We start from the raw sequence: 14,926 nt of genomic DNA on the forward strand, positions 1-14,926 counted from the left end.
ACTAGTCATTGTCTAACATGTGCCCGGGTGCCAGACCTCAGTGCCTAGCTCTTTTCAAAACAGAACCTCGGGGTTCTGGACACCAGGCATCTGGAGTTCACAAAAGGTGGCCCTAAATGAGAAGCAGGGAGAGGACAAACCTACCCTACCCACCGGTCCCAGAGGAGTCGGTCTGGCCAATCATCAGACTTCACTCTCATGGCTTCTCTGACCCCCTCCTCCCTCCAAGAGGCTCTGAGTAAGGAGGTGGGAGAAGTTCTGTGGCAGTGAATGGGAGGCTGGTGATCCCTCCCTCCAACTCTTCATTAGCTCCCTGAAGGAGTAACTGGAATGTGGCTGGGCCGATCCTGGGTGCCACAGGTACTCACTTTGCATTACTCTCTACCTGGTCAACCCTTACTGTGGCAAAGGAGCCCAGGCTTAGGATCCGGGTTGGAATTCTGATACTCCCACTTTCTGGCTGTGTGACCTCTGACAAGTTACTTAGGCTCCCTGAGCTTACATTTCTTCCATGTAAAGTGGGGTCAATAATATCCGCTTCACAGGTAGTTAATGTGACAATGCACTAAAGTGCTCAGTCAATGCAGCCATGACTTTGATCACTTATGCAGAAGGGAACAAGAAGGGCCGGTGATAGGAAATCTATAGTTCTGTGGTTAATGTCCTAAACCAAGTCATTTCACCAGACTCTTAGTAACTATCAGTGGAATGAAAAGGCTAAGGATTCACACCACAGAATCTTAGTCTTTTAGGACAAGAAGGGCCTAGATATCTAGTCCAACTCTCTCCTTTCACAGAGGAGGAAGTTGATCCAGAGAGATCATGACTTGCCTAAAGTCACACAGCAAGTTCATGGCAGGGCCAAGGCAAGACCCCAAACTCCTGACTCCAGTCCTACAACATCATTGTCCTAGGGTCATTTCTTGATGAAAGTGTAACCTGGTAGGAAAAGAAAAAAAGCAAACATAGCAGGAAGAAGAGAACCAGAGGTGCTCGGCTGGTCCGCAAACAGAATACTGAAACCCAGATCACCTCGATTTGATCAGATCATCAGCATCAGGTGAGCACTGACAAGGGCGGGAAATATGAACGAGCCCTGCTGAGTTATTGCAGTTCATTCACTAAACGGAGAAGAGGAAGTGGGCTTTACTTATAACCCCATTTACCAAATGCATCTACGGTGCCAGGGATGATCGCATCTGACGTGCATTATCTAATCTAATTCTGAAAACAACCTGTGAAATAGGTGATCATTTCATGGAAGGGAAACCAGAAATAAGCTTTATGGTCACACAGCTAGTAAGTGGCAGATCTGGGACTCCAACAGTTTTTCTGATTCTAAGGCCTGAGCTCCTATAAAGATACCTCACAAACAAATATGGCACTCAAAATGAATTCCGACCTGGTCCAGATTAACACTGAGTTTTTGACCTCATAAACATTCCTATCTTTAAATTCTCAGTAAAACAATGAAATGGATACTTAATAATAACTTCGTTATAGTGACACATCTAAGTGGTTCTGGGTCAGGCATTTCCACGTACCCTTGTCAGGCATGTTGTTGGCAATGACTAAAAGCCTTTAAAAGATCAAGACAAAGAACACGCTCAGCCCAAGGTGGGATTAACCCGGGACTTCCAGCCCAATACCCTAACACAACCTTCCTCCTTTTTAAGACTCCCCATTCCGTCTTCTTTAATAGGCAAACCAGGACATTCCACAGATATTTTTGTTCTAGCAGAGAGAACCCCATTAGTCACATAAACACAAACCATGGTTATTTCCTCTTTCATGAGAAAAAAATCCTTGATGCATTCCCCTTCCCTTCCCTTCCCTTCCCTTCCCTTCCCTTCCCTTCCCTTCCCTTCCCTTCCCTTCCCTTCCCTTCCCTTCCCTTCCCTTCCCTTCCCTTCCCTTCCCTTCCCTTCCCTTCCCTTCCCTTCCCTTCCCTTCCCTTCCCTTCCCTTCCTTTTTATAAACTAAAGGCTGGAATCCTTCATTGATGTGCAAAAAGTTTATGCCAGGAGAGATCATTAACCCTGATGGTTGGCCAAAGAAAGTCCACACAGTCAGAATGACACAATTCTTATTTTATTATTGGATTAATCGAAGCGGCTGGTGTAAACCCCTTCCACAGTGTGGAGAAGAGACCTGAACAGCAGCTAATCTCACCGCCATATGCTGTGGCGCTTGGAAAACTGGGTAGGAAGACTTCACTTTGGAATGTTTTTAGGGCTAAAAATATACCAACTAACCACCAGCAGGGTGACTCATGTAATAGCACTCAGCTTCACATTCTTCCGAAATTTCTGATCACGATGTTTTCTGCCAGTGCCCCGTCTCCAAAAATGGCCACAAAATAAATTCCTGGCTCTGCTTTTGAAAAAAGAGTAGGACTTGTCCACGAGGCCCTTGCCACATGAATGTTGTGTGTAAAATTAGATCTTACCAAGGTGAATGGACAAGGCCTCCCATTTGTAATCCCTTTGCAGACAGAGTATTGCTAACCGTCTTGCAGACATGACAGGGATAATTTAACCACTTTCCCTCATCCATCAGCTGGATGGCTTGAGTTAGGTGTTGATAAAGGAGAGGTAGGCTGCAAACCACCCAGCAATGACTGTGGGAATGGTACGTATCTTCCCTCTGTCCACATGGGTTCCTGCTTGCTTTTCTGCCTGGCTGATCTCCTTGAACCAAACCTTTCCCCAATCAACATCCCTTGAATATAAAGCAAAGGAAGAGGATTACTTACAGTCTGTTGCCATGCCAACATAGATGCATTTTTTAAAGCGACATTCCTGGCACTGGTTTCGTGTAACTTTGTCTATGACACATTTTCCTTCATATTTACAGGAATAGGATGGATGGAGATTTTTCTGAATGGTTCTTCTAAAGAAACCCTACATGGGGAAGAAAGACCCAAGACAACAGTTTCATATATTCTAGAAATACATGACTCCAGAATTTTCTGTCCACATAACTGTGATGGATTGTGTCGGACCTTACCTCTGTATGGGCCTGTAGCTCTACTTATTCAAATATAGGAACAGCTGAATCAAAGTGAATCTAAAGAATTCTAAATCAGCTGACGAAGATGTCACAAGACTCCAGAGTTAACATCTTTTTTGGCATTTATTCGAGGAAAGGAGGCTAATGGAACAATCTAGTGTTTGCTTACATTTTTCTAAACATTGAGTAATATAAATAAATTATAGTATTTCATTTCATAGAGTGTCATAATTGTGCTGCTAAATTAAGCTATGAAGAGATTTGCTGTACTTTATACTGGAGAATAAAAGAGTTGGATACTTGGCAATACTTTGTTGTCATAATTTAATCATTTAGTAATTAAGTGAGGATAACTGCCCTTAGATATTTAGTTTAATTCTTGTTTTTGATGCTGGAGATGGTCATGACCAGCTCAGACAGTCCTTCAAACAACAGTACTTGGGGAGTAGAAAATGTCTGGTTCTCTTCCATTGTTTCCCCTAGCTCATTGCATTGGGGTTTTTCCCTTCATCACACTCTTTTTCTTCAGTATCTGTAGACATGCACCCCAAAGTTCAATGTGCTTCTCCCTTCCTTGAGGCCTGAGAGAATGCCATTGTAAAGTTTTCTGAGGATACCATTTAGTTCCAGGCTTAGGTGACTCATATAACACTCTCAAGGGTGTTATACTAGAACCCTTCTGGACATAATACTTAAGTGTTAGCAAATACATTTCTGTATTGTTAGGACTTGATAATAGCAGACAGCACTTATTGTGAGGGGCACATTGCAAAGTGCTGTACACATATTTTCTATGTCTTTTTCAAGCCGATGAAGTAGATACTCAAGATCTCCCTTGTGGGGCTTAAAAAACTAAGCCTCAGACAGGTTAAATCACTTGTCCAAAATCACATGGTAAGTACACACTGGACCTGGGCTGGAACTCAAGAATTGGGCTCCAAATTTTGTTTACTTAATAACCTATAGGCTATAAACTGAATCCAATTTTACTGTATTATTTAAATATGTTACATGAACAGATGATAAATAGTCCCCTCCCACCCACCCCTCAAAAAAAAGGAAAGAAAAAACAAACAAAAAACCCCTTTCACTTCAGTAGAATAGCAAGGCAAAACACATTTTAAAGGATGTTGTCAACTAAAGCTTAAGGGGGACCTCTAACTTGGCTACATAAATGAGAGGACTGAAATACCAGTTGACCTAGATTACGCCCACATTTTAATGAATCTGTTTAACTTTTCTTGGCTTTGATTATGTACATACGCCACTTGCACATTTCTCACCCAGACACAAGAGCTCTGCCTCACAAAGAAAAGGGCAAAGGTGGGATTTATACTGGGCAAAGTGGGAAAATGAGAACAATAACTGAAACGAATGGACTTGACTTTGGGGCATGTGTGCAAAACCATCATTTCTATTGTTCAAGTTCTAACAGAAACACTGTCACATTGTCTTTAAGTTTTGCATCCTTAAACACTTGGGCCCATTAGTTTGAAGGATGTTAGGCTGTTGATATGCTGCTACAAGATTCACCAGATCACACGTGGGGTTCGGCAGGTTGGCCATGTTTCCCTGGGTCTTCAAGATGGGCGAAATCCTACCAAAGCATGAATGTCAGGGCATGCCAGAGTGAAAAATAAACTTCCTATGAACCTCCCTCCTCACCTCTGTTACCCTCTGTCCAATCCACCCCTCAAGGCTTACCCCTGCCTGGAGGGAAAAGAAAACAGAAAATTCCAGGCAAGAAGACATATGGCAGAGACAGGAAGAAGAGGGGCCGGGTAGCACACCTCCTCCTGGAGGAGACAGAGTTTCCCTAGAGGTGGAGATACCAATGTCCAGGGCAGCCAATGAGGATGTGGACCTGCTGCTATGAGCCCAGAATAATTGTTGCTCTATCTGTAGTCGGGAGACCCTTTTCTCACCCATACTCTGATGCTGACTCAGGTTCTGGGGGCGGGGAGCATACTGAAGGGTCAGACAACATTAAGGAAAGAATGAAGTGTGATATATCAGGCAGAAGAGTAACATTAATTTCTCCCAAAAGGCGACTCTGTGAATTTTTAAATGGAACCAATGCAACACTTTATACTTTGCTTCTTTTGAAGAGAGTGTCGAGGTAGCAGGCTCTGCTACTCATTGTGCCATCTTCTCTGTGGCTTATCTCCGACGACTTTCCTTGGGCACTTCATAGACCAAATTCCTTTTAAAGTGTTGCCCTTCCCTAAGCTATGATAAAAGTATATTTTGACACGTGATAAGAAACCACTTTATTCAAGTCAAAGTAAAGATACTAGGTTTCTTAACTTTAAAAAGTGACAAAATTAAGTTCTAGAAGTAAACTAGGATAGAAAATATTTAACTTAGTCTACTTACAAAAAAATCTTTTTGAGGTGAGCTGACAAAAGAGATGTCCCAGCTACTGAATAAGGACATATACAGGGTGGGGCAAGAGTAGGTTTACAGTTGTTTGTATGAAAAAGAATATAATACTAAATAATAATATAAGCATAAAGTTTGTGTTTGCATACTCGCAACTGTAAACCTACTTTTCCCCAACCCTGTATTTCATTGACAATTTATTGGTGAGTTAAGATTTTGTTTTTATATATCAACATTAAATGTGTTTCCCTGCATTTTGAGAAGACCTGGATTCCTCTCTTTTCTTTTCTTTTCTTTTCTTTTCTTTTCTTTTCTTTTCTTTTCTTTTCTTTTCTTTTCTCTTCTCTTCTCTTCTCTTCTTTTCTTTTCTTTTCTTTTCCTTCCTTCCAAAAATTAACTAATTATTAAAAAATTAATTAATTTATTTTTGTTACAGATGTTTCTTCTTTTACCCCCACTGATACCCTCCCCCCCCGCCCTGTCCCCATCTTTGTTGTCCATGTCCATTGTTCATGCATATGTGCAATGGATCCATTTCTTAATAATCCGAAATGATGCTAAGTGTCACCCTCCTACTTCAATATTTGGGCAACTGTTAAAAAAGTTTTCAGTCTTGCTTCAAAAAAGACTCATTGTGGAGCAGTATCAACATTCGTTCTACAAAAGATACAAACAGATCTCCACTGTCTTCAAGGCAAAATAGGGCAAAAATGATTCTCCCTACACACATTTCCAAGTATTGGGTAGAACTATTTTTCTTTTTCTTTTCTTTTTTTTTTTTTATCTTCATCCGAGGACATTTTTCCATTTTTTGTACAGACAGAGTGGGAGGGAGAGAGAGGAAGAGAGAGAGACGGAAACATCAATGTGAAAGGGACACATCGAGTGGCTGCCACCGGCACGACCAACCAGGGCCGGGGACAAACTGCAACCGAGGTACGTGCCCTTAGCGGGAACCGAACCCGGGTCTCTCCGGACCGCAGGCGGATGCTCTAACTGCTGAGCCAAACCGGCCAGGGCGGGTAGAACTATTTTTCAATGACAAGTTTGAATAAACAATATGTGAAGTGTTCTTCTTTTTTTTTTTTTTTTTAAATCTTTGGCCACACTTAAAAACTATGTTTCATTTGAGATACTCTTGTTTTTTTTCCAAGATAACTTTGTCCTCACATTAAATAATCTTCATAACCACCCTAGGACGCCTTCTTTCTGATTTTAGCATTGAGTCAGCCCTAGAAACAGGATTCTGAACTGAGATAAAGGCAGAAGCTGAGAAATCTAGCTTTATTCTACACGACTTCTTCTCTTAAGTAAACCTCAGTTGAATCAGGCCCCAAATATCCTGTGATTTGGGGAAACGAGGCTAGTAGGTTTCTTGATCATCATGAAGACATATGGGAGGGAGGCAGGGACACTGGTTAATATACTTGATTCTCCCTTTGTTTAAGTCAGTTGCTCATGAGCCATTCAGTCTTCAGAGCCATTTTGGGAGTTGATCACTGAGTAGAATTTTCATTAGAGTCTCTCCCAGAATTCAAAATTTCCCATTAGAAATTGATTTGAAAATCTCAGTGCTGCATAATTAGGTTGGCAAAGCCTTATGAATTGGGGCTAATTTAGAAAAAAGGTCCATTTGAATTATTGAGCTTTTAAAATAGGAGAATGTATCCAAAGCAATGTAGTCTCATTATTTTCAAATCGAGTCAATAAAACTGTGCTTTCAAGAGATAGTTCCCCAATTAATTAATAGCCAGGATTTATTTATAATTAGTTCCATTAAATTCCTTAAGACATTATTTTCATAGATGTAACAGTAACCTTTAGCCCAATCTTTGTTAAAAGGTTACAGATTCCAGATCAAAGGGGTCTGGAGGAATGAGAACATTACATCTCATTCCAAATTGCAGATATAAGACCCTGGGACCTTAGAAATGACTTCTGTCCAATGGCTGGATTAGCTTTGAGCAGGTTTCTGCTGTGTTTCTTAAGTTCAGGCACAAAAAGTAGGGAATTTGCATGAAACATCATTCTCCTGTGGGGTCCCTTAGCTTGAAATTGAGCTAACATGTTCATTTTGGGGGCTTAGGGTCAAAGATTAAGAGGAAATGGGGTAGCTTGAGGAGGGGAAGGAGAGGAGAGGAGGGGAGGTAAGGTAATGGAGGAGGGAAGACTGACCTGTTTCATAAGTTTTAATACAGCCTGAGGTCGAGTGAACTATGTCTCTTCAAAACACAGGAGATGAAACAGGAGGAGAAATGGTAATTTCTTGGGATGGTAACTTGTTATAATATAGTTACGCATTTTAAAACTCAAAGTGAGAATTTTTTTTTTTTGCTAGTCTTCACCCAAAGATATTTTTTTCCATTGATTTTTAGAGAATGTGGTAGTGGGGCTGGGGGGGGGGGGGGGGAGGTTGGAGAAACAGTGATGTGAGAGAGACACATTGATTGGTTGCCTCCCACACATGTACTGACCAGGGTTGGGGATCAAACCTGCAACCTAGGTATGTGCCCTTGACCGGAAATCAAACTGGTGGCCCTTTGGTGCACAGGCCAATGCTCTAACCACTGAACAACACTGGCCAAGGCCCAAGTAAAAATTTTGTTAATTTATTTTTATTTTATTTTCTCCTTATCTAAAAAACTAGGCATCAGACTCTCCCAAAAATTCATTTAGTTATTTTTGATGTGGAGAAGAAAATTTAGTTCTTGAACATGCCAACAAATGAAGAAGCCAGCTAGATACCTAGAAGATCACAGGCCATGAATGTTAGAATTTGGGTCGAGTTTCTACATTGTGAGGGAGGCTTGGGAGGGGCCTGGAGCTGGGCTGAGCTTCTGAGCTCTGGCCCCAGGACAGTTACCTTGCAGCCTTCACAGGTGATGCAGCGGTAGTGATACCCAGTGGCTTTGTCACCACACACCACACACAGCTCGTCCTTGTCTAAGTAACTGGGGATATACCCTGTGAAGGAGGAAAAAAGAAGAACGTGAGAAAACAATAGTGTTAAAGTCAAAGATACACTAGAGCCAGGGGGAGGATAAGGAGAGGACAGGAGGCAAGGTGGGTGAGAGGAGGCAAGACAATTCTTTTATACATTTTAACATAATTTCTGCTTTAGGATCTATAGCTCCTGACCATTGAGTTTTACATATAAAAGGTAAAGAAACCACTTAACAAGAAAACCTTCAAAAGTCTTTCCCTGACTGAATAGACTTCCCTAGTATCTTATACTTACCTAGCATCTTATCTCACACTTACAGAGCTAATATTAGGCCCAGGATTTCAGAATGCCTTAGAAATAAGTGTGATCACACTTGCTGTGCAAAGTGGGAACAGACCGAAAGGCTGCTGGAGCCAATGAATCATGCAGAGGCCAGGATCCGAGACAACGTCTCTTTTATAGGGCTTATTTTAGACCTTGCTCTTAGAAGACTTGATCCACTTTGAAATCAAAGCACCATGCAAATAAATTCAGCAAACATTATAGCTGAAAAGGTCCTTGGAGATCATTGAATTCTTCTAAGGTGAACAGGCCTTCAGAAGTTTGACCTTCCTCAGGGTTACCCTAGAAATTAACAGCAGAGACTAAAACCTAGGTGGACTACCTTCTAGTCCTCCAGTATAAGTTATGCTGGTCTTTTTCTAAAACTAGACAGTTAACTTTAAGTAGAATGAATAAGGCCATCTAAAAATAAAACTGCTAAACTTGTGATACAATACACAACCCAACAACATTGGGTAGTGTGAAATAATAGACATTCTATCTGTTAAGGAAAAATAACCCAACCATGACAGCTCCCTTTTTACTGTACTATTAGTTTATATCCTTGACTCAGGAAGCTCAAGTTTAAAAACAGAAACAGAAGCAGTCGACTTCCCACTGGTCTTTGCCTCTTTCCCTTCACTTGTAGATGATGTCCAAACACAAGAAACTAATTCAGAAGGGCAGATTCAGTTTCATATGTATCAACAGTTTACCATAGAAGCACATAGCTTTAATAAGATAAAAAAAAAAAAAAATCAAAACAAGGTCTGATTTGTTGGGATGTGGAGAAGGGAGAAGCCAAGAAAACAAAATAATTCTTTTTCTTGATCATGGTCCCTTATGAAGTTCTTGGACACAGTAAACTCTTACTGGTTTCAGTAAAGATTAGCCAGGTTGAGAGGACAGATGACTTACACTATGTTTTACCATGATAATTCCACAGATCTTTTGTTAAACTAGGTCACTGAGGGCTAACTTTTCAGAACAAAGCCATAAAGAAAACAGAAGAAAATGAGTCATTTTCACAACTTCTTAGAAATTTGCTCAGATTTTATTTTATTTTTTAAATGTCAGTTCCTGGGAGAGAGATAAATGACTTCAAAGTGAGATTTGGTCATGTACGGGATTATCTTTAAATATCACAGCTTTTCTTAGTTGACTTCTGCATCATGGAAACCATGATAGTCTGTGGAGTTCGCTTCTAGGGCTTCAAAACTCTCATTAGACATTGAATAAAGAGAGTTCTGGGAGGGATCTGGGCAGAAAAAAAAGGGGACTGTAATGATTTGTGTGTTCAATAAAAAATGCATCTATGAATTCAGAAAACATTTATTTAGCATCTACTATGTGCTTATTTCCAGTTCTGTATTTCCAGTTCTGGCTATTTTCTCAATGAGGAAAAAAAAGTTGAAAATGAAGAAAAGAACATGAAAAGATGCTCAACACCATTTCGAGGAAATGCAAACCAACAACACAACAAGATGCCAATTAACATCCTCCAGTATGGTTTCAATAAAAATGACAGAAGATAACAAATGTTGGTGAGGCTATAGAGAAATTGGAACCCTCAGATATTGCTAGTGGGAATGTAAAATGTGCTTTGGAAAACAGTTCAGCAGGTCCTCAAAAGGTTAAATATGAAGTTACATATGACCCACCAATTCCACCCCTAGCTATATGCCTAAGAAAACTGAAAACATATGTTTATACAAAAACCTGTACTTAACTGTCTAAAGCAGCATTATTTATAATATCCAAAAGATGGAAACAACTCAAATGTCCATCCAGTGGTGGATGGGTAAACAAAGTGTGGTATGACCACACGATGGAATATTATTCACCCATGAAAAGGAATGAAGAACTGTTATATGCACCAAATGAATCTTGAAAATGTTATGCTGAATGAAAGGAACCAGACACAAAAGGCTACAATATTGTATGATTCCATTTACATGAAATGTCTAGAATAGGCAAATTCGTAGATATAGAAATTAGGTTAGTGGTTGCCAAGGCCTGGAGGGAGAGGAGAATGGGGAGCAACTGCTGAAGAATACAGTTTCTTTTCAGGGTAAGGAAAATGTTCTAGAATTGCTTAGTGTTGGTGGTTGCAAGGCTCTGTGAATATACACAGTAGCACTGAATGAAAAACCATTGTTTTGTGTGGATATATTTTGTATACTTTAGATGTGTGTATGTTATGGTATGTGAAATATGTCTCAATAAAGCTGTTAATAAAAAACAAAGAGATAAAGAAAATAAAAGAGGATAGTTCCATTTGATAAACATTTATGAGTAATAGTATGGGCGAGGCAATGTGCCAAGGATCTGAAGATGACTAAGTTTTAATTCTTGAGGACGCCGTCAGTGTGGAGGGGAAATAGACAATAAGAGATCATCTGCATACAATGTGGTAGGCACTGGAATAGAGCTATGTCCAGAATCACAAAGGGGAAATCTTTGAGAAGCCTTCCCGCCCATCCCCCACCAAAGTCCAAGTTGGGTGCTCATATACCTCCTTGTGCTTCCCCAAGAGCAGCCCTTTATTATTTGCATTGTCACTACCTGTGAACTTTTCCCTCCCTCAGTCTGTAATCTCTGGTTCACTACTGGTCTGTATAATTCCAGCTCGAGGGCAGGGATCCTATCATTCATGCTGAAATCCGGGTGTCTAGACATGCTGCCTTTGGTGAATGACGTTATAGTTTTCAAGATCCCCGCTATCGGCCAGTGGCAAAGAACATAAGGGAGGAGGGTTATATATGAAACCTATAGATGGGAACGATTGAATGCTAGAGGTGTGCTCGAGAATGCTAAAGATCTCAGCAAGGGTTTCCAAAAGAGAGGATAATGCAGATATGGGCCCAAACTTCTGACCTAATGAAATCTGCATTAGAAACTAGTTTGATTTTTGATAAAGAAAGATTCTCCTCTGATTAAGACTAAGACATCCAGATTCAAGCTCATCCAAGACCTAGTAATCTGGGGAGATGCATGCTCACACATCAGCTACATTTGATCTTGCTTTCTTTTTCTTTTCCTTTTTTGACTCTGCTCTGATCACTAGGTTTAATACAGTGAGATGGGACTAAGGAGGGCTTAAGGGCAATACCATTTCCCCATACAAAAACCACTATGTCCAGGCCAATTTGATTAACAGGCCATCATCAAAAGTGGAAATGAGAAGTCTCAATTTTATACATCTTGCTTAACTTTCTATTTTGGGCTATATAGACCACTGTTCATTCCACTGGAAAGAGTCTTTGCTTGCTGGTTAGTATTCCCATTCACATGATTGTAAACCCCAAACCCCACGGTTGTATACCACTATCTACCAAGTAACAGATGATGGTGTGGCTCAAATTTAATAAGAAATACTAACAAAATATACAGAAAAACTCATTAGGTACTGATTCATTCCAAACACAGTTTTGGAGAGTCCATCCATACAGAAACAACACAAAAATTTCAGTAAGAAGGCTCTATGCTTAGAGAACTAATTAGTTATCAAGTTTGTAGAATTGAAAGGGTGGTGTGGGTTATAGTGAACATGGTTAGAGATGCTCTGGACTTAACTAGCATTTTTCAGTGGACTTTAATGGTCAGCCTTTATGAATAAAAAACTATGTACATTAGTTCCTTATTAAGTCCTAATTTAATTTTTTTTTAAAATTTATTTCTTAGAGAGAGAGGAAAGGAGAGAGAGATAGAAACATCAATGTGAAGAAAACTACAGGTCATTGAAAAAAAGAAATAGAGAAAGATATAAAAAAGTGGAAGCACATACCTTGTTCATGAATTGGAAGAATTAACATCATTAAAATGTCCATACTACCCAAAACAATCTACAGATTCAATGCAATCCCCATCAAAACACCAATGACATATTTCACAGAACTAGAACAATACTCCAAAAGTTTATATGGAACCAAAAAGACCCCAAATAGCCATAGCAATATTGAAAAAAAAGAACAAAATAGGAGTGATATCACATTACCAGGTATTAGGTTATACTACAAAGCCACTGTAATCAAAACAGCCTGGTACTGGCACAAGAACAGGCAGATAGATCAATGGAACTGAACAGAGAACCTAGAAATTGACCCAAGATAATATGCTCAATTAATATTTGACAAAGGTGGCAAGAGCATACAGTGGAGTCAAGACAGTCTCTTAAATAAATGGTGTTGGGAAACTGGACAGCTACTTGCAAAAAAAATGAAGCTAGACCACCAACTTACACCATACACAAGAATAAACTCAAAATGAATAAAAGACTTAAATGTAACTTGTGAATCCATAAAAATTCTAGAAGAAAATGTAGGCAACAAAATTTCAGACATCATGCGGAGCAGAAGTTTCACTGATACAACACCTAAGGCAAGAGAAACAAAGGAAAAAATGAACACATGGGACTACATCAAACTAAAAAGCTTTTACACAGCAAAAGAAACAATTATCAAAATGGAAAGGAAACTCACTATATGGGAGATCATAATTGCCAATGATGCATCAGATAAAGGACTAATTTCCAATATATATAGAGTACTCATACAACTCAACAAAAGGAAGACAAAGAACCCAATTAAAAAAATGGGCAGAGGACCTAAATAGACACCTCACCAAACAGAACATACAAATGGCCAAGAGACATATGAAAAAATGTTCAACATCACTAATCATCAGAGAGATGCAAATTAAAACAATTATGAAGTATCACTTCCCACCTGTCAGAATGGCCACTATCAACAAATCATCAAACAACAAGTGTTGGCGAGGGTGTGGAGAAAAGGGGACTCTAGTACACTGCTGGTGGGAATGCAGACTGGTGCAGCCACTATGGAAAACACTATGGTGTTACCTCAAAAAGTTAAAAATTGAACTGCCATTTGACCCAGTGATCCCACTTCTAGGAATATACCCTAAGAAGCCTGAAACACCAATAAGAAAGAATATATGTACCCCTATGTTCATAGCATCACTATTTATAATAGCTAAGATCTGGAAACAGCCCAAGTGTCTATCAGTAGATGAGTGAATAAAAAAGCTGTGGTACATGTACACAATGGAATATTATGTAGCTGTAAGAAAGAAAGATTTTTTATCCTTTGAGATGACATGGAGGGACCTGGAGAATATTATGCTAAGCAAAACAAGCCAAGTAGAGAAAGACGAATATCATATGAAATCACTTATTTGTGGAACATAATGAACTAAATAAACAGATGAACAAAATTGACCCAGAAACATAGAGGTAGGGTACAGATTGACAAACCTCAGAAGCGGGGGTATTGGGGAGGAAGAGATAAACCACAGAACTTACATGCATGTATGCATAACCAATGGACATGGACAACAAAGCTGGGGATGGGGCGGGGAGGATGGGGAGGAGGGTGACAATGGGGGAACAAAAAGAAACATCTATAACAAAAACAAATTAATAAAAATAATTAAAAGAAAAAAAGAAACATCAATGTGAGAGAGAAACATCAATCAGCTGGCTGCCTCCTGCTTGGGGATGGAGCTCATAACCCGGGCATGTACTTGATCAGGAATCGAACCGGGACCTCTCAGTCCATGGGATGATGCTCAATCCACTGAGCCACACCAGTGAGGCCGGATTTTTAAAATTAAAAAACTACACAAATATTACAGTTTGTTATAGAAAAACTGAAAGATATAAATTAGCAAAACACAAATTTGCCTATCAGTTTCCCACCACAGAGATATCCACTGTAGCATTCGGGTGTTTCTTCATCTTAGATTAGTATGTGTAACTGTGGTGTATATGTGTGCATTGAGACACATACTTAGAAAACACAAAACAACTTTAAACAACAAAGAAACCCAATTATTAAAACACTGCAGCTTCCTGGTAAAGGCAGATGGAACAGACATATCCAAGTTGTCAGAAGAGCTACCCCTTATACATCGAGGTTATGTACAGTTGATCAGAGCAAAGACTTGAGTTCTTGGTACCAAGTGCAGGTGGCAGAGATAAGGGAGAAAGAGGTGCAGGTTAAATCCTTTTAATCTCATGTTCAGGGACCAATTATAACACAATTAGACAGTGTGTCACTTGTGGGACATGCCCTGGGAGGGCAGGAGAATGTCAACCAGAGTTCAGAAGACTCAGGTCCCTCACCATCTCTCACCTGACCTCACCATGACCTGCCTGTTTTACCCTTGGCATTGGCAGTAAGTCCCCCCTCCCTGCAGCTCAACAGCTTATGTGAATGGCTGAACTGTTTGAGCTTCCAGGTTCTT

General features: G+C 39.9%; 1 protein-coding gene across 4 annotated transcripts in view; it reads right to left on the reverse strand.

Moving 5' to 3' along the window:
* Positions 1–14,926, reverse strand: part of THRB (thyroid hormone receptor beta) — a 346,849-nt gene that overhangs the window by 24,509 nt on the left and 307,414 nt on the right. For all 4 annotated transcript variants that reach the window (XM_036267242.1, XM_036267244.1, XM_036267243.1 and 1 more), the window contains 2 exons: positions 8,258–8,358; positions 2,756–2,903 (listed from right to left, as the gene is read on the reverse strand). In XM_036267242.1, coding sequence (XP_036123135.1) covers positions 2,756–2,903; positions 8,258–8,358 — 249 coding nt within the window. The remainder of the gene's footprint in view (positions 1–2,755; positions 2,904–8,257; positions 8,359–14,926) is intronic.

Source organism: Molossus molossus, unplaced genomic scaffold, assembly GCF_014108415.1.
Source record: "Molossus molossus isolate mMolMol1 unplaced genomic scaffold, mMolMol1.p scaffold_m16_p_18, whole genome shotgun sequence".
In the NCBI taxonomy this organism is placed as follows: domain Eukaryota; kingdom Metazoa; phylum Chordata; class Mammalia; order Chiroptera; family Molossidae; genus Molossus; species Molossus molossus.